Genomic DNA, 27,338 nt, shown 5'->3' with positions numbered 1-27,338 from the left:
GCAAGAATACACAGAAGAACTGTACAAAAAAGAGCTTCAAGAACCAGATAATCACAATGGTGTGATCACTCACCTAGAGCCAGACATCCTGGAATGTGAAGTCAAGTGGGCCTTAGAAAGCATCACTGCGAACAAAGCTAGTGGAGGTGATGGAATTCCAGTTGAGCCATTTCAAATCTCAGCAGTGGCCACAGGACTGGAAAAGGGCAGTTTTCATTCCAATCCCAAAGAAAGGCAATGCCAAAGAATGCTCAAACTACCGCACAAATGCACTCATCTCACACGCGAGTAAAGTAATGCTCAAAATTCTCCAAGCCAGGCTTCAGCAATACGTGAACCGTGAACTTCCAGATGTTCAAGCTGGTTTTAGAAAAGGCAGAGGAACCAGAGATCAAATTGCCAACATCCACTGGATCATGGAAAAGCAAGAGAGTTCCAGAAAACATCGATTTCTGCTTTATTGACTATGCCAAAGCCTTTGACTGTGTGGATCACAATAAACTGTGGAACATTCTGAAAGAGATGGGAATACCAGACCACCTGACCTGCCTCTTGAGAAACGTATATGCAGGTCAGGAAGCAATTAGAAGCGGACATGGAACAACAGACTGGTTCCAAATAGGAAAAGGAGTACGTCAAGGCTGTATATTGTCACCCTCCTTATTTAACTTATATGTAGAGTACATCATGAGAAACGGTGGACTGGAAGAAACACAAGCTGGAATCAAGATTTCTGGGAGACATATCAATAACCTCAGATAAGCAGATGACACCACCTGTATGGTAGAAAGTGAAGAGGAACTAAAAAGCCTCTTGATGAGAGTGAAAGAGGAGAGTGAAAAAGTTGGCTTAAAGCTCCACATTCAGAAAACGAAGCTCATGGCATCTGGTCCCATCACTTCATGGGAAATAGATGGGAAACAGTAGAAACAGTGTCAGACTTTATTTTTGGGGGCTCCAAAATCACTGCAGATGGTGATTGCAGCCAGGAAATTAAAAGATGCTTACTCCTTGGAAGGAAAGTTATAACCAACCTAGAAAGCATATTGAAAAGCAGAGATATTACCTTGCCAACAAAGTTCCGTCTAGTCAACACTATGGTTTTTCCAGCGGTCGTGTATGGATGTGAGAGTTAGACTGTGAAGAAAGCTGAGCGCTGAAGAATTGATGCTTTTGAACTGTGGTGCTGTTAAAGACTCTTGAGAGTCCCTTGGACTGCAAGGAGATCCAACCACTCCATCCTAAAGGATCAGTCCTGGGTGTTCATTGGAAGGACTGATGGTGAAGCTGAAACTCCAATACTTTGGCCACCTCATGCAAAGAGTTGACTCATTGGAAAAGACCCTGATGCTAGGAGGGATTGGGGGCAGGAGGAGAAGGGGATGACAGAGGATGAGATGGCTGGATGGCATCACCGACTCTATGGACATGAGTCTGAGTGAACTCCAGGAGTTGGTGATGGACAGGGAGGCCTGGCGGGCTGCGATTCATGGGGTCGCAAAGAGTCGGACACGACTGAGCGACTGAACTGAACTGAACTGAACCTGCCCCAGAGACTTCAAATACAAGCAATATTTAAAGACCTTGGTTTGTGCAGTTTTGGCTTCTCCCTTTGAACTCACATTTTGGAAAACCCTTTGCTCAGATAATATCTAGTTTTGAGATAGGTATAAAAACAACAACAATAACAAAAAAAATTTCTTTTAAGTACATAGCAAAATACAACAGTTTCTTCACTCAGTTCTCCTACATGCTAAAACTGATCCTTCTGCAAATATAACATGCAGTGTGTACCAAGCACTCAGACTTTAAACATGGGCTGACAGCAGGAAGGAGGAACTCTCGTTATCAATACAGTATGTGAGGTCAAGATGCCTGGAACTGTCAGCATGAAATAACAAACCATAAGGACCACACCTCCCCTTAGATGCCAAATGCCAGGTGAACATGGTTAAGGAGGAAAAGGGCTTTAATGTCAAGATTCTTCATGATTCATGAAAGGAGAAAAGAAGGAACCAAACTGAAGGAAATATGTTCAGGGATGTTTCTGCCTAGGTTTCCAGAACAGAAACAACCTGTATGCCTGTCAACAGAGGAACGGTTGAACTGATGAGAATCCTGAGTAATATTATACAGCTATTAGAAATGTCTTGTCGATGTGACCATAATGAAAAAGTTATGTGTAGAATAAAATACATATAGTGTAACCACATTTTTGTGGGGGGAAAAACCCCAAACCAAAAACCCCCAAAGCTCTTGCTATGTCTACATACGTTACATAAGCAAATGAAAAAATCTACAGAATGCTAAACTGTTAACATTCTCTACCAGGCAGATTTTGGGCTGGAGGTGGGTGGGTGGGTAGCAGTACAATTGAATTCATCCCCCAAAAAAGGTGTGGAGAAGGAGGCTTATAACCAGGTGGGAGTTCCGTTCTAGTCTCTGTAACAGTGCTCCTAAATGAGCTGCTTTGCCTGCCTTATCATCATGCTGCCCTCGATAGCATCTTAATGAAGGGAGAGAATTGATAATTGCCTTTATCTTCCAGTCATTATTCTCTTTTCCCTTAAATTCCTGCGAGGCCAATACCACTTAGAAATCAAACCCATCTCTGTAACCACTTTCCATGAGGGCAATTTATCTGCTCCTGGACAAGCATCTGTTACCTTCAGCAGAGGGAGTGAACAGCAATTCGAGTAGCGTCTGGGCTGCGTCCATTTATCTAGCCAACCTTGCTCACTACACCTGGCCCTAGAACCTTCATGCACAAAGTATTTGAATTTAAAAATGTCTCCTTCCTTCCCCGTGAGGAATGGATCTCAGTCTTAGCAGAAGGAGCACAGACTAGGATCCAGGCTTGAGTCTCCTGTGCTTTCTATGGGCCATGTGAACTGGAACAGAGAACGCACCTTCCCTGAGGTTCAGTACTTGCATCTGTAAAATGGACCAGACAGCCCCTCTAGACACCCATGGTTTCAGAGAGGCCAGAGTCTCAGAAAGAGTTGTGACAGAGTTTTTGTAAATGACAAGATGATGTTGAAACATAAAGGAAGGAAAAATATCATCACCCCAAACCTCAAAGTGGGTACAGGTGAGCTGGGAGGCTGGTGGGGCCCTCAGCACAAGCCTCGCACACAAGCACTTGGATAAACAGCAGGCGTTGTTATTATTCATGGAGGATGCAGCATCCATTGCAAGAAGACTTAGAAAATGCATCTGTTTGCAGAAATGATAAAAGAACACAAGCCACACAGCAGCTCACATGGATGTTGAGTGGTTTTCGCCCAGCATAAATCGTAGGGGATACAGGCCCATTTGACTTTCAGTTGACAGGCAGCCATTTTTGTGTGTAAGCCATTTATCTCTGTAATTTCAACACAAGGGCTGAATTCACTGAGCTCTGTTTTAAAAATTACAGAAAAGAAGTCAATTTGAGAAATGTTATTGGCTGCCATTTCATCTTAAGATGTATGAGCACCTTTAAATCCCAATATTAGGTCTGATGGATCAATAACTGTTGTCATGGAAGGAACACTATCGTTCAGAAGAGAGAAGTTTAATTTCAGAGGAGAGACGACCGAAGTTTCCTGAAGAATCAGTGATGCTACAGAGAAACCTGAACTTTTTCCTTTCCCGGGTCACAAATCATTCAGGCTAACAGTCTCTTTCTACTCCTGCTGCTCCTCCCTGCACGACTGCCTTGCTAACTATCTGGCAAACTAGGGGTTCCGGGTCACTCTTGTCCTGAGCATCTCTGGGGCACCAATCGTACATTCAAGTAGCCCATTACGAAAGTGTCAAGGGAGATTTCTCCACCACACGAATCACGGTAAGAACGGGAAGAACTGCTGATACGTACTAAGTATGTCTTCCAAGCCTGTCACTGTTGTGTAGAGGGCCTGCCATACTTCCTAGCGCTGTAGAGAATGAGAGAGGGATATGAACAGACAAACTTCAGCTGTTCACAACCATCGTATTTAGATGGTGGAAAGTGCGCACCACCCTCACCACCCAAACTCCCACCCTGCACACCACAGCACAGACCACAGCTGACCTTGGGTCATTTTTAGATTTACTATCTGTTATGCCTCAGGCATTTCTTGCTAGTCAAGGAAAGTGAGTTAATTAAAACCACAATGTAATATATAGTGTAATCAGAAAAGGATCCCATCACCATTTTCATTTTTCACAACGCAAATGGCATCAATTTATTCAACTGCCTACTTGACATCCTCATTTGGATGTTTTAAGCACATCTTAACCTTGACTGAAATACAAATCTTGGTTTTCCCCCAAGCCCGCCCTTTCCAGTCTGTAAATGGCAACTCCATCTCCCCAGCCGCTCTGGCCAAAAGCCTCAGTGCTATCCTTGACTCCTTTCTTTTTCTTATATCCACACTGTCTGTAAGTAAATTATGTCATCTTCATCTGCAAAGTACATTTAGGAAGTGGCCACTGGTAATCTCTACTCCCACTGTGGTCTGAGTCACTGTCACTGTAATACACCCCAACTAGTCTTCCTGTCACTATCCTTGGCTGCCTCAGTCCATTCTAACATAGCAACCAAAGAGATCCTTTGAAAATGAAAATCAGATCCCGGTGCTCTTGGCTCAAAACCATCCAAGGCTTCCCATCTTAATCACTTCAGTAAAAGCCAAAGCCCCACCAAAAGTTGAAGCTACAATACTCTGGCCACCTGATGCAAAGAGCCAACTCACTGGAAAGGACCCTGATGCTGGGAAAGATTGAGGGCAGGAGAGAAGGGGATGACAGATGATGAGATGATTGGATGGCATCACCGACTCAATGGACATGAGTTTGAACAAGCTCCGGGAGATGGTGAAGGACTGGGAAGCCTGGCGTGCTGCAGTCCATGGGGTCACAAAGAGTTGTAACAACTTAGCAACTGAACTACAACAGCAAAGCCTCACCATGACTCTGGCACTCCAGCTTTGCTTTTCATCACTCTCTTCCCGGCTCACTGGGCACCACAGCCAAGCATGATGGTCTTAGGGCCTTTGTACTTGTTTCCTCTGCCTGCAGGACTCTTCCCCCAGTTAACTGCTTTACTAGGCCCCTCGCTTCTTCATTTCTATGTTCATATGCCACCTTATCAGTGAAGCATTCCCTGACCACTGAAATAAAATATGCCTTATTCCCATCACTTTCTCTACTTCCTACCTTGCTTCTTTCTTCTCCTATATCACTGAAAAATTAGTATGTTCATTTGTTTGTTTATGACCTCCCCTGCCCAGTAGAATGTAAGGTCTAGGATGGGAAATATAAGCCTATTTTGTTCATTGCTGTTTTCCCCAAGGACTTGCCTACACAAGAAGCACACATGGTAGGCACACAATAAATATTTGAACTAATGAATGAATGACTTGCAGAGATAGTTTTAATCAGCTAATAGCCTTGAGATCTTGTCAAGGCAGGGACAGACATTTGATCATATCAAAATAAGTGAATAGGAGCAGGGTGCATCTTAGGTGGGATACAGATTGGGGATGGAGGAGTGAGAAAGGAGCCCCTAAAACATATACACTGTTACCTTAAATTCCTGATTTAGTTAGCTTTAGATACCTTCATGAGGCGTCTATGCAGCAGGAGCCCAAGAACACAGAAGCTCTGCCAAAAGCTTCCCTTGGTTCCCAGGATAATGCACAACTGGTGATGCCTTCTGGGCCAGGAAACCTCAACTCTTTTATATCCCTGGCCTTTCCTGCTTGGGCTCACATCACTACTCCAGAAGATTCCCTGTCTATTTCTGGGAATATTTATAAACATCAGGCTTTCCTGGTTCTCAAGCCCCAGCAACATCAAGGCCACATGATCATGGGAGGAAGCTGGTGGTCCCTCAATAGGACCTAAGCTGCTAGCTCTCCTGGGTGTTGTGGGTAATAAAACAGTCAGCAAACCATGAGAACAAATTCATTTCCAACTAAATTATATTGTTTCTAATTTTTTGGTGGAGTGTTTAGGGTTTTCTATACATAAAGTAATGTCATATGCAAACAGTGACAGTTTTACTTCTTCCTTTCCATTCTGAATGACTTTTATCTCTTTTCCTTGCCTAATTACTCTATCTAGGGCTTCAATACAATGCTGCATAGGAATGGCAAGAAGGGGTATCTTTGCCTTGTTCCTGATTTTAGAGATAACTTTTTACTTTTCATTATTGAGTTGGATATTAGTTGCGCATGTCACATATGGCCTTTATTATGTTGAGATACATCCCTTTTATACCCACTTTTGAGATTTTTTTTAAAAATCATAAATGGGTGCTGAATCTTGTCAAATGCTTTTTTGGCATCTATTGAGATGATCATACAGATTTTATCCTTCATTTTGTTAATGTGAATCACACTGATTGATTTGTGGATGTTGAACCATCTTTGCATCCCTGGAATAAATCCCACTCAATCACACTGATCCTTCTGAACTATTATTGAGTTTGGTTTGTTAATATTTCATTGAGGATTTTTACATCTATGTTAATGGGAGATACTGGTCTGTAATTTTCTTTTTTGTGTTGTCTTTGTTCGGTTTTAGTATCAGGGTAATGCTGGCTCCACAATGACTTGAAATATACTCCATCCTCTTTAATACTTTGGAAGAATTGTGTAGTATTTGTATTGTTTCTTAATTTCGGGAGGTGGAATTCACCATGGAATCTATTTGGGCCCGGAGTTTACTTTGTGGGAAGGCTCTTAATATAATTCCAGTTTCTTTACTAGATATTGTCATTTAGTCCCTCAGTTGCATCTGACTCTTTCAAGCCCGTGGACTGTGGCCTGCCAGGCTCCCATATAGGATTATTTAAATGAATTACTTCTTCCTGAGTAAGCTTTGGTAGTCTGTGTCTTTCAAGGAATTTGTCATTTCATCTGAAAGTTGCTGAATTTATAGAAATTAAGTTGTCTAGGATATTATTTTCTCTTAATAGTAATAGAATCTGTAGTTATGTCCCCTTTCTTATTACTGATATTGTTAATTTGTGTCTTTCTTTTTTTCCCTTATCAGTCTGGTTAGATGTCAATCAATTTAATTGACCATCTCAAAGAACCATCTTTTAGGTTCATTGATTTTTTTTCTATTGGTTTTCTATTTCTATTTCATTGATATCTGCTTTGATCTTTTAAAAACATTTCCTTTCCTGTTTAATGCAGATTAACTTACTCTTTCTAGTTTTTAAAGTAGAAGCTGATGTCATCCATTTGAGACCATTCTTCTTTTCCAATAGGCATTTAACGCTACAAATTTCTTCTTACATGCTACTTTGGTGACATTTCATAAATTCAGATACATTCAGTTTCCATTATCATTCAATTCAAAATACTTTCTAATTTTCCTTTTGATTTCTTCTTTGACCCATCTGTTATTCCCGAATTATATAGCTTTCAAACATTCAGAAATTCTAAGGGAATATTCTATTATTGGTTTCAACGTTTATTTTCACCGTGGTCAGAGAACATAATTTGTATCACGTGAACCCGTTTAAATTTATGAAGACTTGTTTTCTGGTCATGAATACAGTCTATCTTGGTAAATGCTCTTTATGCACTTGAAAAGATTATGCATTTCGCTGTTGAGTGGAGTGTTCCACAAACGTCAGCTGGGTCACACTGCCTTCTGGATTAACTGGCTGACAATGCTGTTCAAGTCTACTGTATCCTTGCTGGTTCTCTGTCTACTTGTTGCATCAGTTATTGAGAGACAAGTATTGAAATTTCATAATTGTGGCTACGTCTATCTCTCCTTGCAGTTCTACGACTTTTTGTTTCATGTATTTTGAAACTCTCTTATTAGATGCTTAAACATTTAGGATTGCTATGTCCTCTTGATGAATGATTCCTTTATTATGAAATGACCTTCTTTATCCCCGGTAATAGTCTTTGTTCTGTAGTCTATTTGACTAGTATTAATATATAGCAATTCCAGTTTTCTTTTACTAGTTTAGCACAGAAGATATTATCTATCTTTTCACTTTTAATTTATTTATATCTTTATCTTTACAGTGTGCTTCTTGCAGGCAGCATGTACTTGGATCTTGCTTTCCTATCTGACAGTTAATGTGATTATTTAACATGATTATTGATATGGTTAGGTAAAAGTTCATCATCTTGGTACTTACTTTCTACTTTCCCTTTCTGACATTTGCTCTTTCTTCTCTGTTTTTCTGCCTTCTGGATTAACTGAATATTTTTCATGATTCCATTTTACCTCCTTTGTTGTCTTATTAGCTATAACTCTTTGCTTTTGCCATTTTAGTACTTGCTTTAGGGTTTATAGTGTAAGCTTTGAACTTATAAATTCTATTTTCAAATGATAGTATACCACATCACAAATAGTACAGAGAATGTTATAACAGTATACTATCATTTCTTTCCTCTAACCTTTATTGTGGGATACATTTTTATCTATACCTTAAATACAATAATAGGCTATTTTTTCACACAGTCAGATATCTTTTTAAGATTTAAACAGCAAGAAAAAATAGCATATATATATATATATCTTCATAGTTACTATTTTCAGTGATCATTCTTTGAGAATGAAGGCTCCTATTTCCATCTGATATCTTCCCCTGTCAAAGAATATCCTTCAGCGTTTCTTGTAGTATAAGACTGTTCTGATGAATCCTTTCAGCTTTTTTCTAATGTCTGAAAAGTTTTTATTTTGCCTTTATTTTTATATTTTCACTGGGTAGGGAATTTTAGGTCGTCAGAGTTTTACCTTTCAGTACTTTAAAACAGTTGCTATGCCATACTTTTGCTTCTGCTGTTTTCAGTGAAAATTCTGTCATTCTTATCTTTAGCCCTCTGCCTAGAACAAGTTTTATTTCTCTGGCTATTTTAAATTTTGTTCTCTCTAGTGTTGATTTTCAATCATTTTACTATGACGTCTTGGTGCTGTTTTACTCATGCTTTTTGAGATTAGTTTTTACTGAGCTTCTTAGATGTACAATTTCATAGCTGTCATTCTCTTCGGAGAACTTCTGGCCATTATTTCCCTCTTCTTCTTCATGGACTCCAATCACATGAATATTCAAATGTTTAATGTTATCAATACTCATCAATGCTTTTTTCACTTAAAAAAATGTTTTTCCTACCGTTTTTATTCTGAGTAATTTCTTTCCCTCACGTTCACTATTTTTTTTGTGTGAACTATCTGTTCTGTCATTCATCCTATATATTGCATTTTTCATCTCAGACACTGCTAGTTTCATTTCTAGAATTTGAGTCTTTTAAAAAAATCATTCATTCATGCATTTATTTTCGGCCGTGCTGATTCTCTGTTGCTGCGTGAGCTTTTCTCTAGTTGCGGCAAGCGGGGGCTACTCTTTAATTGCAGTGCTTGGGATTCTCATAGTGACGGCTTCCCTTTCCGTGGAGCAGGGGCTCTAGTGTGTGTAGGCTTCAGCAGCTGTGGCTCCCAGGCTCTAGAGCGCAGGCTCAACAGCTGTAGTGCACAGGCTTAGTTGCTCTATGGCTGATGAGACCTTCTCAGAGCAGGGATCGAAGCCGTGTCTCCTGCATCAGGAGAAAGGTTCTTAACAGTGAGCCAACAGGGAAGCCCAGATTTGACTCTTTTTACGTCTTCACGGCCTAATGTTTTAAACACATGGAATACTGTTAATAAGTGTTTTAGTGTCCTCTGATAATTCGAAAATCTGTGTCAACTTGGGGTCAATTTTGATAAGAGTATTTTCTTCATTATTGGCCATCTTTCTCTACTTTTTTGCACGTCTTATAGCCTCTGATTATATTTTACCTTGGTTGGTGCTGAATATTTTGTTATAGTTTCTCGAGCTTTGTCCTGGGAGGAAGTTACTTGGAAACAGTTTGATCCTTTTGGGGCATCAGTCAGTTCAGTTCAGTTCAGTTCAGTCGCTCCGTCATGTCCAACTCTTTGCAACCCCATGAATCACAGCATGCCAGGCCTCCCTGTCCATCACCAACTTCCGGAGTTCACTCAAACTCACGTCCTTAGAGTCGGTGATGCCATCCAGCCATCTCATCCTCTGCCATCCCCTTTTCATCCTGCCCCGAATCCCTCCCAGCATCAGAGTCTTTTCCAATGAGTCAACTCTTTGCATGAGGCGGCCAAAGTACTGGAGTTTCAGCTTTAGCATCATTCCTTCCAAAGAAATCCCAGGGCTGATCTCCTTCAGAATGGACTGGTTGGATCTCCTTGCAGTCCAAGGAACCCAAGAGTCTTCTCCAACACCACAGTTCAAAAGCATCAATTCTTCAGCGCTCAGCTTTCTTCACAGTCCAACTCTCACATCCATACATGACCACTGGAAAAACCATAGCCTTGACTAGACGGACCTTAGTTGGCAAAGTAATGTCTCTGCTTTTGAATATGCTATCTAGGTTGGTCATAACTTTTCTTCCAAGGAGTGAGCGTCTTTTAATTTCCTGGCTGCAGTGACCACCTGCAGTAATTTGGGAGCCCCCCAAAATAAAGTCTGACACTGTTTCCACTGTTTCCCCATCTATTTCCCATGAAGTGATGGGACCAGATGCCATGAGCTTCGTTTTCTGAATGTGGAGCTTTAAGCCAACTTTTTCACTCTCCTCTTTCACTCTCATCAAGAGGCTTTTAGTTCCTCTTCACTTTCTGCCATACGGGTGGTGTCATCTGCATATCTGAGGTTATTGATATTTCTCCCAGCAATCTTGATTCCAGCTTGTGTTTCTTCCAGTCCAGCGTTTCTCATGATGTACTCTGCATATAAGTTAAATAAGCAGGGTGACAATATACAGCCTTGACGTACTCCTTTTCCTATTTGGAACCAGTCTGCTGTTCCATGTCCGCTTCTAACTGTTGCTTCCTGACCTGCATATAGGTTTCTCAAGAGGCAGGTCAGGTGGTCTGTATTCCCATCTCTTGAAGAATTTTCCACAGTTTCTTGTGATCCACACAGTCAAAGGCTTTGGCGTAGTCAATAAAGCAGAAATCGATGTTTTTCTGGAACTCTCTTGCTTTTTCCATGATCCAGTGGATGCTGGCAATTTGATCTCTGGTTCCTCTGCCTTTTCTAAAACCAGCTTGAACATCTGGAAGTTCACGGTTCATGTATTGCTGAAGCCTGGCTTGGAGAATTTTGAGCATTACTTTACTCGCGTGTGAGATGAGTGCATTTGTGCGGTAGTTTGAGCATTCTTTGGCACTGCCTTTTTTTGGGATTGGAATGAAAACTGCCCTTTTCCAGTCCTGTGGCCACTGCTGAGTTTTCCAAATTTGCTGGCATATTGAGTGCAACACTTTCACAGCATCACCTTTCAGGATTTGAAAGAGCTCCACTGGAATTCCATCACCTCCACCAGCTTTGTTTGTAGTGATGCTTTCTAAGGCCCACTTGACTTCACATTCCAGGATGTCTGGCTCTAGGTGAGTGTTCATACCATCGTGATTATCTTGGTCATGAAGATATTTTTTGTACAGTTCTTCTGTGTATTCTTGACACCTTTTCTTAATATCTTCTGCTTCTTTTAGGTCCATACCATTTCTGTCCCAGACTGGTCTAGAGCACTGTTCAGTTGAGGGCTAATTATTGCCCACTGATGCAAAACTCTTCTAAGTACAAGATCCAGTTCCCACTGAGTTACAGATTACAAGGTTTTCCAGTCTGAGTGGAGAAAAGAGGCACAATTTCCTGCCCAGTGTGAGAGCTAGCACTCTTTGCTCCCATAGTCCCAGGTGGTTCCTTTCCCAGTTTCCCCACACCCATCAGTACAATCTACTCAGTACAGGGGATCTGTAGATCTCTGCAGATCAGTCTCCATATAGCTCTCTCCTCTCCAGTCCCTTGTCTGGTGAACTCTGGACCCTCAGCTCCATCTTTTCAACTCAGGAAGTCCTCAGGGTTCTGCCTGGGGACTCCCCCTGCAGCATGGCCTAGAAAGTCTAGGAAACAAGTTGTGAGGTCCTCGTAGGATTCTCTCATTTATTTCCCATCTCTTGGAGATTACTATCCTTCATTGCCTGAAGTCCACAGTTTTAAAAACCATTATTTCATATATACTTTTTGTTTTCTTTTCATTGTTTCAGTCATGAAGGTAAACTTGGTTCCTGTTATATCTTGGCCCCTAAATATAAATTTTATGTCTACATGTACATTCATAATGGGGCATTATCACTACTGCTACTTCTACTACTACCGTAGCAGTAACTGTGATTGACTCAAATTTCCTGTGCCAGCAAGTTATCATTTTTTTCAGAGAGAATATTTAATAAACATATGTCAAAGGTAACAGGCTACAATTCCCTCCCTTGCTGCCTTTGTAGCTCGTTGGGGATGTAAAGGCACTCAATAGAATCCAGGCCTATTATAACAATATGAGCTTATAAATTCTTTTGAAGAAACTGAACACATAACCATAAACTAACCATGTTAACTGAACAAAAAGCAAAAAGGAGCATGGAACCAGGAACCTGGTAGACTTGGGCCTTTTATTACAACAAGGATGCCATTCAGTTCATTCATTACTGAAAGCTATACTCATGGACTGGAAAAGGCAGGTCAGGACTGTAGGCTGCTTTCATCCCCACCATGCACAGAAGAAGCTGATCACCCATCAGAAGGGTTCGCCCAGGGATCTTTAGACGCAGGACGCTTCTAGCAGTTGGGACTCCATTGCCATCAGCTCTGTGCCCTGGACGGGGCTCCATGTGCAGTTGCCAAACAGGCTACCAGGGCCCCCCCCCAGGGGAGAAGGAAAGTGGGCCAGCCCACCAGCCATTCTCTGTTCCTGCTCCCGTGGCAGGAGGTACAGAGGGCAGGCCCGCTCAGAGCCAGCTGGCTACCTCCCCTGTGCAAACACAGCCAGTGGGGCTGTACCACCCAGTCTCCATTCTCCGTGGCTGTACGGTCCCCCATGCAGCTTCTGGAGGAAGTGAACACGGCTGGCACAAACAAACAACCCCTCAATTCTGTTCTTGACATGCTGTTGCCAAAATTCAGTCTGAAGGAGTAGAAGGCAAACATAAACCTCAGTTCCTGCCGGAGAAGTTGTTTAAGCTAAAAGAAACCAGAGAGACTGAGCCGCTCAACTGCTCTAATTTCCTCACACATTTGTGCTGTCAAACTCCAGCAGAGATCCCCCGCCCACTCCACTTCCCTGGAAAAAGAAAAAAGTTCTTCAAGAAACCTGTCAACTCATTTATGAAAAATCAGCTTCCACGACAAGATTCTGAAAAAGGTGGGGGGTGGGGAGTGTTAAGAACACTGGATTTAGCGACATCTTTCACCATAACTTGGATATGGCTGGGTGGGTGGACTGGTAAGAGGAGCCTCAGGCAGAAATCAAACCCACCCAGAACTGGGTCCCTTCCAGATCCTGAACCCCTCTGCCAGGCTGGTGAAGCTCATGGTCACTTCTCAGAATAATGTTTACAAGGAAAAAAATAAAATAAAATATATGAGCTTATAAAGGAAACCAGTTAGGCTGAAATACAGTTATCAAAATAATAAAGAAATCTGAAATAGAGTCATAAATGTGCTTCTTCACTAACACATGAGATGACAAGATCAAGTGGAAGTTCTCAAATCTGCCTTCATCCCAAAGCAGTGATGAGTATCTGTGACATTTCAAGATATCTGTAAAGTGATGGGAAAGTAGATGATTTCTTTTGGTGACATCATAGGTGCTTCATGGCCTACATTCATAACTGAAGCGAGCACTAGATTTCAGTGAGAGGTTCATGAAAAGAAAAATGCAAAGCTGTTTTCACTCAAGTTTATAGACCCTCCTGAATTCTAGTCACAAACCTCTCTGTGGGTCCTGGGACTCCTTGAGTAGGAAGACCTTTCCTTTTCGTGGCTGTTGGGAGATAGCACTACACTGGGAGACAAGGGGCACATCCCCACCCTGGCTTCCCCTCTAGCAGCTGAGAGACTTACCCCGTAAGTCAAAGAATGTGCATTGTCTTGTCTAACTCTCTACTTGCAATGAGGGCTTGCAAAGGTTGGTGTAGGGTGGGGGTGTCCTCTGGGGTTCCAAAGCACCCTATGCCCGCCCCATCACCGGTTCTCATCTGTGGTGTAATGACCTGCTTCTGCCATCCTCATTTAGCATTGTGTTCCTGGTATTAAGAACAGGGCTTGGTACACAGAAGACCATGAATATCCATTTACTAGATGAATAGATGAATGAGTGGATGAAAACTTCTCTCTCATTGTAAAAAAATATTCCTTATTTCACACCAGCAGTTCTCAACCCTATCTACATGTGAGAATCACATCCCGAGATTTTAGAAAATCCTGAGAGCCAGGCTATACCTCCAGAAATTCAGACTCCAGTGGTTGGGCTGGGGCACCAGTTTTTGTATTTTTTAAAACCACCCCAGGTACAGCCAAAGTTGAGAGTCTACAGAACCACAGAGCAGTGGCTGAGGTGAGAGTATAATGCTCTCATATGAACCTTCCTAGACTTAGAAAGATGAAATTAGTGCAGAAACTGAATTCTGCAAGGGGCTAAACATAAATTGAGTTTTTGACCCTCGGAGTCAGGTCACGGTTCTGAATCCAGCAACATCCGAAATATCTGAACTATATTTTCAGACTTACATGAAAAAAATCCCAGGCTTAATAGTGAAGACCATGAATCAAATTGCAACACCTCGGGCAAGCCCTGCAAGGCCCCTCACTCCCTCCCCTCACTGTAAGAAATCCTTGCAAATTCTTACAGGTCTGGGCAAGCAGCACACCTTTTTGTGAAAATTCCTAGTTGTGTGCTTTCCTCATCTATACAGTGGAGATGATAATAATAATGGCAACCTTAAAGTAATGTTGCAGGGACTGAAAGATGTAAGGGGCCAAAAAGCACTTTTAGGTAGCCAAACATACTACCAAGATTCTTTATTATTATACTCTACCATTGGAGCTCGTAGAGGTGGAAAGACCTAATGACTCAGATTCTAGGTCAGACTCTCTGCATGCAAGTTCTGGCACCACCTTTTACCAGCTGTCATCCAATACTAACTATTTAACTCTTTGGACCTCATTCCTCAAGTGTAAAATGGTGATAATAAAGGTACTTATCTCCCAGGGTTTTGGGAAGGTTTGGCTGAGTTAACGTACTTGAAGTACCGTTGATTCTAGGGTTGGTAGATGAAGACTATTACATTTAGAATGGATAACAACAGTTCCTAATGTGTAGCACAGGGGACTATATTAAATATCCTGTGATAAACCACAATGAAAAGGATATTAAAAAAAGAATGTGTATATAAAACTTGAGCTTTGCATCAGAATCACCTAGAGGGCTTGTTAAAACACTGATGGCTGAGCCCCTACGCAGAGCTTTTGATTCAGTAAACCTGGGCTGGGATCCAGAAATTTGCATGTCTAACAAGCTCTGCTGGCCTGGCAACCACACTTTGAAAACCATTGGCTTAGAACAATGCCTGGCATACAGTAAGTATCTAAAAAGTGTTAGCTGTTACTATCTTTCCCTGGCCTCTAATTTTGTAGTCCCCAAGCAAAATAGTTTATGCTCCACTGCTACTTGTAACAGCCTTCATGAAAAAAAAAAAACTTAAAACATTTTTTTAAATTTTGTAATCGGGTACAGCCGATTAACAATGTTGTCATAGTTTAAGGTGAACAGGGAAATGACTCAGCCATACATACATATGTATCAATTCTCCCCAAACTCCTCTCCCATCCAGGGCGTCACATAACATTAAGCAGAACTCCCTGTGCCATGGAGTAGGTCCTTATTGGTTATCCATTTTAAATAGAGCAGCGTGTACAAGTCCATCCCAAACTCCTTAACTATCCCTTCTCCCTGTCCTTCCCTCCTAGCAACCGTAAGTTCATCCTCTAAGTCTGTGAGTCTCTTTTTGTTTTGGAAGTAATTCTGAAATCTGCTAGCAGTGGTCCCCAAGGTGTGGACCCCATGAACACCACATGGGAGCTTACTAGTAATGAAGGTCTTGGGCCCCCACCCAGATCCACTGGATCAGGAAGTATGGGGTTGAGGCTCAACATCTTGTGTTCCAACTAATAGCCCTCCACATGATTCTAAAGCACAGCAACTTTAAGATATACTGCTCTATTAGAAAGTCACCATGACCACCACAATACTCCTTTCAAAAGTGAAAGGCACGATGGCTTAAGATCCAGAGTAGAATTTTTGGTTGAACTGGAGCTCAAGAACTGACTCAGCTTCTCAGTCACTGTGTGGCCTTACATGAGTTGCAGTACCCCTTTAAGCTTCAGTTTCCTCATCTGTAAACATGGGCATCATCACGGGGCCTACATTGCAGGGAACTGACATGACGCAAGTGCTTGGACACGTACTACGTGTTCAAAGAAAGTTAGCGGTCACTGTTATGTTTTTAATCATGATGAAATGTATGCTCTCAAAGTGATTTGGGATAGCTTATAACCGAGACACAGACATAAAGGTGTATAGGATAGCTAAAATAAAGAGTTAAAAAAAAAAAGAAATAAAAACGTCATACACAGAAGGTGGAGTGAGGGAGGGTTGAAACTGTTGTTGCACTTGTCTTGCAAAGTGATATCTGGACTTCCGTGTGGGTCAGAGTCCAAAGAGGAAATACAGAGATCCTGGTTTCCACTGCATGAATAGAGGAAGGAGACCAGCTCTTTAGGGGAGACAATACTGTCCCTTGGCCACACCAGCTCTAAATTCTAGGAGAATCTGGTTACAGGAACCTGTGCACAAAGGCCCTGGATAACAGAGGGAATCTCCTCCGGCAGTGCTTTATGGACCTGTTTCTTTAATCCTCAATGAGAGTCAAGGGCAAAAATCCTTAGATCCCAGAAGATGAGAGAAGTTACACTCACTTTGGGTGCCGAATGTCAGGGAGAGAGCGATTCAGGGAGATTTTATCACTGACGTAAATGTTAAATCCATTTTCTCGGTACGCCTGGTCCACTCGCTCAGCATAGGTCAATGGGAAGGGCCTCCCTTGTTCTCCATCTCCTAGGAGCAAACAGCAAAATCAGGGTTGCCAATTAAATGTAGTGGGAAAGGGAAGAGGAAAAACGTGCTTAAATCACCATGAAAAGACTTTACACTTGATACAGAGTGTTTCTCCAGATTCTGCAGGGCTAAAGAGGGGAAGGGAATGAGGCTCAGCCATGGCTGTGTCATGCACTGCAGCTCTGTCCTCCTGTGACCTCCACAACAGGCTGTCAGGGTGGAGACGTGAGCCCTCATTCTACCGAGAGAAAAGCCGGGACTTGGGACTTCCCTGGTGGTCCAGTGGTAAGGAGTCCGCCTGCCAGTGCAAGGGTCCCAGGTTTGATCCCTGGTCCAGGAGGATCCCACATGCCATGGGGTGACCGGACCTGCGTCCCACTGCTGAAGCCAGCGTGCTCTAGAGCCAGGGCTCCACAGCAGGAGAAGCACTGCAACAAGAAGCCCCCACACTACAGCTGGAAGGTGGCCCTGACTTGCCACAGCTGGAGAGGGTCCAGTGTGGCAGCAGAGACCCAGTACAGCCAAAAATAATAAGTAAGTAAAATAATGCAATAAAAAAGAAAAACCAGGACTCAGAAAGGTTATAAAAGTAGGTCTCTGGGCTCCAATGCCCATACTTCCCCCACCCTCTGCCAGGAGCCCTAAACACCCCTGACCCTGGAGTCTGCCCACCTGGTTGGAGGTCAGGTCACCTGCCTAGGAGCTGACCCACCTTGGGCCAGTCACACTAGCTCTAAGAACTGTAGTTTGTTCCTGTCTGGTACCCACACCATCCTGAGAAAGTCAAATGAGAGGCTGCACACTCGAGAATTTTCAGTAAAGATAAACCCTATTAACCATGTGAGGAAATACTGTGATTCCTCTCCAGGCGACTTGAACTTTACATGTAAATCAAAATTGCCACAAATGATCAAAGATGCTTTGATTTTTTTTTTTTAAAGCCAGCAAACTAATGATGATCTGCCTTGCCTAGGCCTGAAAGTGTGGCTCTTAGTTGGGGATCTGGGTGGATCCAGTGCCAGCTTTCCTTTCTCTGTATAAGCCATCTGGGGAAAGAGTCCCTGATGCTCCAGGAAATTACTCTCTGGGTTTCCGGGGTGCAGATGGTATGTGCTGATGTCCCCTAACCCCTGCAATAATAGACCAAGCACCTGCCATTGGCAACAGTGTGGAAGAAATGGTAATAGAATCAGCTAACTGAAAATCATCTCATCTTCTGGAGCCCATGGCCTGAGCAACACCCCGTTTACTTTGCAAAATAAATGATGTCAACATCAGCATGATGAGAAGGTGCAAGTAGAGAGGTGGAGCCTGTGGCAGTGCCTTCTCTGATCCAGCCCGACGATGGAGAGGACTCTGCTGCCTGTAACTTGTATGGCTCTGGGATAAGACACTGCTGGCCAGTGCCCAGCATGATCACACAAGGGACACAAATGCCGCATGCAGACAAAGAAGAGCAGAAGCATCTGTTTGGGCGGGGAGGGAAGCTCTGGTGGAGGGGGCAGTGCAGGAGAATGATTCCGAGTTCAGGCTCTGGAGCTGCATTGAGTGGAGTTTGAAGCCCAGCCCTGCTGCTCCTGGCTATCATCTTGGGAGAGCCTTCAGCTTTTCTGTGTCTTGGGTTTTTCCCTTAGTGTTCATTGGGATGAAAAGGTTCAGTGTGATGATTAAGGGGGGAATGCAGGGGAAGACAGAGAAGGCAATGGCAACCCACTCCAGTACTCTTGTCTGGAAAATCCCATGGACGGAGGAGCCTAGAAGGCTGCAGTCCATGGGGTCTCTGAGGGTCAGAAACGACTGAGGGACTTCACTTTTACTTTTCACTTTCCTGTATTGGAAAAGGAAATGGCAACCCACTCCAATGTTCTTCCCTGGAGAATCCCAGGGACAGGGGAGCCTGGTGGGCTGCCGTCTATAGGGTCACACAGAGTCGGACACAACTGAAGCGACTTAGCAGCAGCAGCAGGGCAAGATGCCTGGCACACAGTGAGTGTTCAACCTGGACTGGTTACTGTTATTCTTAATAATGTCACCACTGCTTACTCTTTTCTGGCTAGTTAGCCCAATGTTCTAATAATTCTGGTATACATGCCTGGGAAATTAGCTCTTTTCAAATGTTTCCTTTCTTAAACTAAGCAGCATTCCAACCCTTCATTCTAAATCACTGGCAGATGTGTCTTTGGATTTCCCTGACCACCAGTTACTATGTCAGCTCTATTCAGAGCTTCTTGTAATCTGGTTTTGTCACAGTGTAACATTTTCAAAAAGAAAATCAATGGTGCTGGGTGTCTCTGATATAAAAATGAATAAAATACAAATCCCTTCTATTTCTTTCCAGTATTGTAAAGCTATACTTTATCTGTCACCTTCACAACATTTACCCTTTGGTTATCAAAGTGGAAGCATGAGCCCTGAGGACAGAGGGGAAACCAAGGCTCCAGGAGTCTGGAATTTATCTGAGGGTCAGATGGCTGGTAGGTGGCGTCAGAGCTGCTCTCCTGGCTCCTAGCTAGGCCCTTTGGAGACGACTCTCCACATGATTTCTGTATATCTCACCCATTCCAGCTCTGCAGTGGAACAGGAGCTGTTCCAAAGGCTAACCAGGTGAAGAAAACTTCAGCAGAAGCCCACTAGTTTCAGTCAACCTTGTGCCTGTGATCTTGGGGAGAGATCAAGTCAGCCCTCCAGACCTGGGTTTAAGTCTCAAGCTTGCCTCTATCTCACTGAATGTCTGCAGGTAAACTACCCCACCTCTCTGAGCTCCAGGTTCCTTCTCATCAAATGAGCTACAAAGGTTGGTTAGGGGTTTCATCAAGAAAATGTGCAAAGTGTGGATCGTGGGCCTTTTCGCTGTTGGTGTTCAGTAAACGTGGGTTCTTATTCTTACTGCTCTTCATTTTAGTGGTAACGAATCTTCCAGGAGGGAGACATTTTCTATCACCATAGAGGTTTCAGGGCAAAGGCCTGAAAGCAGTGGATCTGATGATGTGAATGGAGAAAGGGGTCAGCTAACAGGTGAAGGAAGGGAGAGGGCTGGGCCTGGGAACCAGGGGAAGGGATAATGGCAAATGGACAGGGAGTCAACAGGAGGTCTAGATGCCCCCATAAAACACACACACACACACATACACACACACACACACACACGTGCGCGTGCGCACATGCAAGCACTCTCCAGGGGACCCTCCCGTGGACGCCCTGCCCTTCGTACCTACACGCTGAGCATCCCTCTTGATGGCTTCTTTGTCGTGCCAGTCCTTCAGTTTCTGCCTATCTCCAAAGAAAAAGCTCTTCTTTGGTTGATTGTGTGAGCCCTTAAAAAAAAACAAAAACTATGAAAAAGAAGAAAAGGGAAAATAAGTTTAATAACAAAGAGACCCAGCAAGTACATGGCCTAAGGGATGAATGTCTGCCACCAGTGGTTCATTTATTAATTCCCTCAGAACTCAGTTACTCCTGTCCACCTGTGCCAGCCAGGTGTGCATAGTTCAGAAAGAAGACACACAGTGCTCACCCTCCTGGAACTTACAAACCCGTGGGAGAGAAGGCAGGTGGACAGATACTCCTTTTACAGAAGAGAGAAAGCGGTAGGTATGACGCTGTCTAACAGAAATAGAATGTAAGCTACCAAGATGAGCCACATATGTAACTCTACTTTTTTTAAACCAGGTGAAGTGAGTTTTGATAATGTATTTCATTTAGCTCCATATACACCATCGAAAGCAGGGGTTGCCAAAACTGTGGCAAAACTGTCTTCCATAAAATTGGTCCCTGGTGCCAAAAAGGTTGGGGACCAGTGATCTAAAGTAAGATCATTTCAACAGGCAGTGGACGCAAATGTTGAGGTTAAGTCTATGCTCCTTTTTGTGTGTGTACTGAGTCTTCAAAATCCAGTGTGTATGTCACACTTGTGGGCATCTCAGTTCAGCCTCCTTCCAAGTGCTTAAGAGCCACAGCTGCCTAGTGGCTCTGCACTGGATGAGGCAGAGGAAATGAACCTGGGGTGAGAGGTTCTGAAAAAGAGCTAGAGGACTTCACTTCCACCTGGGAGAACTGGGGAAGGGTTCACGGACACTGGGGCCTTTGGGCTGGACTTCAGATAAGCTGAAATGAGAGGCAGGCAGAGCGCACACCCTGGGCAGGTGGAGCATGGCAGAGTGGGCTGGGCTCAAGGAGCACAGGAGGAAGAGCTGGGTCACGGTCATCTCTGCAGTCCCAAAGAAGGCCTGGACCCAGAGACGGGGAGCAGCTGGCAGATGTATGTGGAAGGTCTGAACAAGTGCTCGGACGACTGAAAGAAAACAGGAATACACAGGAGAGCAGCCCCCAGAGGCTGGAGCTGAAGACATTTATTATGTGTTCCAGGAGGGGAGTCTGTCCTGGTGGGCCTGTTAAGGAAGCAGTTTCCCAGAGGCTGCATTCCAGCATCTGGGGTCATCAAAAGGTGCCAGATGCTTTCCCACGCCAAGAGTCAGGCCCCAGGGCTCAGTAAGAGTCTTTCCAAGGTGACACTGCTCTACACTGCTGTTTGTATCTTCTATGTTCACCTAGATGAGAACAGCTTTCCCCATGATCTTGCCCTTGAAAAAACCCGCAGACCTGCTCATGCTACTGTGGCATGCAGGATCCACTAGTCCTATTTCCTGTATAATTACCTACGAAGGCCCTGAACGCATGGTGTGCTGGAACATTAGCACTAACAAGAAGCCACTGGAATAAAATCATCCTCATGCCTGTTTATTAAGTCTCTGGCTGATCCTCGCATTAGCACAATTTCCACAAGGGCTCAATATCCCTACAACAGCTCTAATGATAACAATCCTTGGCATTCCCTCTCCTGAAGACCTCTCTGACTTGCAGGAAGAAAATTCTGAAAGTGGGCATGCCACATGTCATGGTCAGAGAGGGAAAGAAAACTGCAAAAACAAAGGTCACATGCCTGCAAACAGCTCTCAGAGTCTTAGAAATCACAGGAGCTGAGTGGGAAGTTCCTTCGGGGGTTTCAACTGTATTGAGCCACATTTCTGCAGGAGACACCTCGGTGCTGCCTTGAGAAGGTGGAGACTGACAGTAAGAGCTTGACCCCTGCACTTCAGCCAGACCAGCAATGCATCTGTCTGTTTCTATACCGGGGTTCTCTGTGAGATTTCATTTCTAAAGGTCCTCTGCTAAAAACAAACTGACCATCAAATCTCCACACAAGCAAACACATCAACTCAAAAACTGATCTGGGGCCACTGCCCTATTTCACAAACAGGGAAACTAAGTCTTGGAATGGAACAGGGATATGCCCAAGTTAAGCACTCTACCTCTAGATGTCAGGGCTGGTCAGTCAAGGGTTGGTTAGCAATCTTTCCTCCAGCCCTCCCTCCCAATTCCTTTTCCCTCTTCTGCTACCCAAAGACTGAGAACTTCATTGACTATGTTAGGTCACTGGTGGAACTAAAGAGGTTCTGCAAACCCAGGCTGTCTTAATGGGAGGAACCAATCTAAAGCGGTTCTTACAGTGTGAACCAGCAGCACTCACAGCAGTTGGGAACTCATCAGAAATGAGCCCCCTCCGGGAAGCAGCAGCAGAAACTGGGTGTGGGGCCCAGAGACTTGGGTTTTAACAAGTCCTCAAAGAGATTCTGATGCACGCTCCCATTTGAGAACTACTAGTCTAGAATTCAGGATGTCATAAGCCTGCCTGGTCTGTGCTGGTCAAACCATACCTGGGCGATTATATACTAGTTGAGCAGATATTCATCATCGAAAGTCACAAAAAATACTTAGACGTGGTCACTGGCAAACACAATCTGGTGGTTTTTGAGGATTTTTTTTTTAACTGCCAGTGTTGGGGGTGGGGGAAAATAGGGCTTCCCAGGGGGGCTCAGTGGTAAAGAATTTGCTTGCCAAAGTAGGAGATGTGAGTATCATCTCTGGGTCGGGAAGATCCTCTGGAGGAAATGGCAACCCACTTCAGTATTCTTGCCTAGAAAATTCCATGGACACAGGAGCCTGGTGGGTGGGCTACAGTTCATGGGGTCACAAAGACTGTGATGTGACCTGGCTCTCATCTCTCATTTGTGTTATTTTCCTGGCCGCAGTGAGTTTGCAGTGGGCTGCCACATACAGATATGCATGAGGAAGATAAGAAACTGTGTTCTATGAGACCTTGGAGATGAGAAGCCATGGGAAACCCGGGAGAGTTTATCTTGTTCTATGAGGCCCTCAGGCTAGTGTGAGAGCCAAGGGCAGAAGTTATTGATTGCCTGAGGGGTTAGCTGAAAACACAGAAGGAATTCCAAAAGGTGGGCTGGTCTTAAGATGAAATAGGCCCACTTGGAAGAAGATGTTAGGGGAGGCCAGGAACAGGACGCCTGCTTGTTCATCAGGATGTGAAGGAGGGGAGTCGAACACAGTTAGGGCTCAGTTCAGTCCAGTTGCTCAGTCGTGTCCGACTCTTTGTGACCCCAAGGACGGCAGCACGCCAGGCCGCCCTGTCCATCACCAACTCCCGAAGCTCATTCAAACTCATGTCCATAGAGTTCGATGATGCCATCCAGCCATCTCATCCTCTGTTGTCCCCTTCTTCTGCCTTCAATCTTTCTCAGTATCAGGGTCTTTTCCAATGAGTTAGGTTTTCGCATCAGGTGGCCAAAGTATTGGAGTTAGGGCTAGCGCTCCTCAAATTTTCCTGTGCAGTATAATCACATGAGTATCTTGTTAAACATGGATTCTGATACACGAGGTCTGGGCTGGGCCTGAGACTCTGCATTTCTAACAAGCTCCTAGGTGATGCTGCTGATCCCCGAAAAACATTTTGAGTAGCAAGGGTGAGGTGACCTTTGCAAAGACATTTCAGGAGCCTAAGATCCTGGAAAGGACACTGTCTCCTCTATCTGTTTGTGGACGTCTTCTGGTGTTCCTGGGAAGGGGGTACGAGCTGAATCTCACAGCTGTGACTGCACAGAGATCAACTCCCCCAAATCTCATTCTCAGAATGAACAGTGAACTGCAGAACTGACAGGGTACAGAATTAGGGTTCCAAAATTCTGGGAGTTTCATGCTTAATAGCTTCTACCATCTCACTGCCTTTGCCTTAATGATGCATGCCCCTCTGGAATGATCTCCAGAGATGGCCTTTTTTAGATGGTCTCAGTTCTCAGATGATAAGCGACAGTCACTTAGTCATGTCTAACTCTTTGCAACCCCATGGACTGTAGCCTGCCAGGCTCTTCTGTCCATGGAATTCTCCAGGCAAGAATACTGGAGTGGGTTGCCATTCACTTCTCCAGGGAATCATCCAGAGTCAGGGATTGAACCTGGGACTCCTGAATTATAGGTGGATTTTTTGCTGGATGAGTCACCAGGGAAGCATTAGTTTTTACTTACTTCTTCACTAAACTAAGAGGACTTTGGAGCTTGCCAACATAGGGACTTTGGCAAGTTAAACCTGTAGTTACAAGGAGGTCCTCAAGTATCCAAGCTATGAAGCCTCTCAGAAACAGTAAGTCCACCTTTTTTCCATCTTATAGGTGGGAAAACTGAGGTCCAAAGAGACCAAACTTACCCACATAAGTAAGCCAGAGGATAAAAGCCATGTTCTTTGATTCCCACACTGGATTTTAGTGGAGAGAGCTTACAGTGTGGTCTTGGACAAGTTTCATTTTCCTACCTGGAAAATAAAGATACCACTACCTGCCCAAAAAGTACTTTCAAGTGAACCAAGAAAATCACAAACTGTGTATTGGAAGCATGTTCAGAATTTACACAGAGAACGTGGGTAGGCTTCGGATTTTAAGGATCTACTATAAATTGACATCTGATCAAATCATCTTGATACAGGACTCAAATTTTACTATGAAAGTGAAAGAAAAGTGTCCGACTCTTCGAAGACTCCATGGCATATACAGTCCATGGAATTCTCCAGGCCACAATACTGGAGTGAGTAGCCTTTTGCTTCTCCAGGGGATCTTCCCAACCCAGGGATCAAACCCTGGTTTCCTGCATTGCAGGTGGATTCTTTACCAGCTGAGCTACCAGGGAAGCCCAAGAATTCTGGGTTGGATAGCCTATCCCTTCTCCAGCAGATCTTCCCAACCCAGGAATTGAACCAGGGTGTCCTGCATTGCAGGCTGATTCTTTACCAGCTGAGCTACCAGGGAAGCACCCCCCCCCCCATTTTTTTTTACTATACATGTTAAAAAGATTTCCCATAATAGGACTAAGCTTTTGTCAAAGAAGGAGTTGGTTTCAATCCTAAAACCACTGAGTATTCAGAGCCCAGGAGGCCCTTAGAATCTTATCCAGAAACCTTAATGAAAATTGTGATCAGAAGTCTCTGACATCCACCCATAGAAACCCCACAGATAGATCATTCCAAATACTGCTAAATATTTGTGCCAGACACTGTGGTAAGCACTGTGAACACAGGTGTAACAACACAGATCCCATGCAGGTGCTAATGGGCTTAGAGCCAGATCAGTTGCTCTCAAAGGATGGTTCTTTGGAGACCTGAGCCTTCATTATATATAAAATTTCCTGTACCCCACCCTGAACCTATGAAATCAAAGTATCTGAGCATAGGAGGCCAGGAAGCAATGGATCTTTAAACACATCTCCATGTAATTCACAGTAAAGGTGGAAAACCACTTGCCAAAATCCAGCTGTCTCACTCATAGTTATGAAACCTGAGGCTAAAAGAGTAGAACAGAGTTGCCCCAAACCCCATAGTTTGCCAGCCCCAAAGATCAAACCAGATCTGGCTGTTCTCCCCATGGGTTAGACTGTGAGCTCCCTGAAGGCAGGGGCATGTCTGTTTTGATTTGTCACTGTGTTTTCCTAGGTCAATACCTAGGCCCTCAGTAAGTATCAGGTGTATGAGCGCATGAGTGATTGCTCATCAATGGGGCAGGAAGTCTAGTTGGATGACTCAGAGCGTTCTGACTCCAGAGTTGGAAAAACCTAGGTTTTACTCCCTGGGCAGATGGACCCCAGTTTCCTGGATTGGTTAATAGGGAAAACTATCAGAGTAATGTGCAGGTTGTTGAGAGAATGAACTGAGCCCATCCACACAACACATCAAGCTCAGTATCTGGCATAAAGTTAGGCCCCCTCGGTAAAGGAGTGCAAATTTTAATAGGTTATTTCTGGAGAAAGTTTATGATCTGGTGTATGTGATGGCCACGTATGGGGGAGAAAGGACAGGGATGGAAATCTAATAATAAAACTGGGAGCCCTGCAGAGAAAACCTATTGAACACCTGAGCCAATTCAACTGGCTACTGCTGATAACAGGATTTAGAGAATTTCCTCATTAACAGGAGGTCATGTGCCCATGTGGAAACTCACTGTTCTTGAGGAAAGAAGAAAGTTCTTAGTTAATAGGGGCATTCTACAACAGAAACAAATGCCACAGACCTTTCGCAACCAGAAAAAATGCTAACGGTGTTTCTTAAAAGAGAGCGATTCTTATGAAATGCCATCACTTAATGTTATGCAAAAAGATAGTCTGGATTTCAGTCCAGAGGCAATTTTAATTCTACAGACTCACAGGTTTGTCTATAAAAGCTATGATTATTTTCCTTCAGCAACCATCTTCTGCTATTTTCCTTCCCCGCTATTTCCTTTTACTACAGGAAGCAGAAGGGTTGGGAAGGAGCAGAGGGCAAGGACGGTGAGGGAGAGTGTGTGGAGGAGGCTGGCAGAATGATTGTGGAAATCACATTAAACAATAAATTGGAACTGGATTTTGACTGGCTGCTCTAAATAACTGCTTCTGGTAGTTGTGTGCTTTTACTTAACATTCCACTGAAAGAATCGATTAATGTTCAAACAGCCACACATACACGCACACACAAATGGAATTTTAATCTTTTGTTTAATCACTACTTAGTGTGCCTGGCATCCTTTGGAGGGTGGGAAGAAAGGTGGTGAAGTGAGCCAAGTGTATCCTGCCCAGGGAGAAAGGTCTGTTAAAGCACATACTCTAATCCTGACCCTGCAGACTTGGCAACTTCTGCTCAGAGAGGACGCTCATGTCTCTGGCCCAGCTGGTTGGTGTCTTCAAAACAATGGAAAAAGAGTTGTGTGCTCAAAAACAGCAATGCTGAAAGGAAAACTGAGTAGGGCATCTGCTTCATCCAGGGTCTGAGGACTACAATGGATTAGATTCTGCTGCAAATTTTAGGAGAGTTTCCCCGCTTGCAACCTCCTTCTCAAATAACCCTACACAGGCGCCGAAACAATTTTGCTTTGAGGCTTAAACGACTCTATATAATTCCAAACATTTGTTTATCTGCTAAGTAGATTATTCTAATAACCTTCACACACACACACACACACACACACACGCACACACACACACACACAGCAGAGCATTCTCTTCAAG

At 43.7% G+C, this 27,338-nt stretch overlaps 1 protein-coding gene across 2 annotated transcripts in view; it reads right to left on the bottom strand.

Annotated features, from left to right (window-relative positions):
* GALNT10 (polypeptide N-acetylgalactosaminyltransferase 10) overlaps positions 1-27,338 on the bottom strand; it is a 229,792-nt gene that overhangs the window by 108,228 nt on the left and 94,226 nt on the right. For both annotated transcript variants that reach the window (XM_027970438.2, XM_042250663.1), the window contains exons 2-3: positions 20,176-20,278; positions 16,826-16,964 (exon numbers count right to left, since the gene is read on the bottom strand). In XM_027970438.2, the coding sequence (XP_027826239.1) occupies positions 16,826-16,964; positions 20,176-20,278 (242 nt within the window). The remainder of the gene's footprint in view (positions 1-16,825; positions 16,965-20,175; positions 20,279-27,338) is intronic.

Source organism: Ovis aries, chromosome 5 (assembly GCF_016772045.2).
Source record: "Ovis aries strain OAR_USU_Benz2616 breed Rambouillet chromosome 5, ARS-UI_Ramb_v3.0, whole genome shotgun sequence".
In the NCBI taxonomy this organism is placed as follows: Eukaryota; Metazoa; Chordata; class Mammalia; order Artiodactyla; family Bovidae; genus Ovis; species Ovis aries.
The sequence above is the reverse complement of the archived record's forward strand: the minus strand, read 5'-3'. Positions and strand labels throughout refer to the sequence as shown.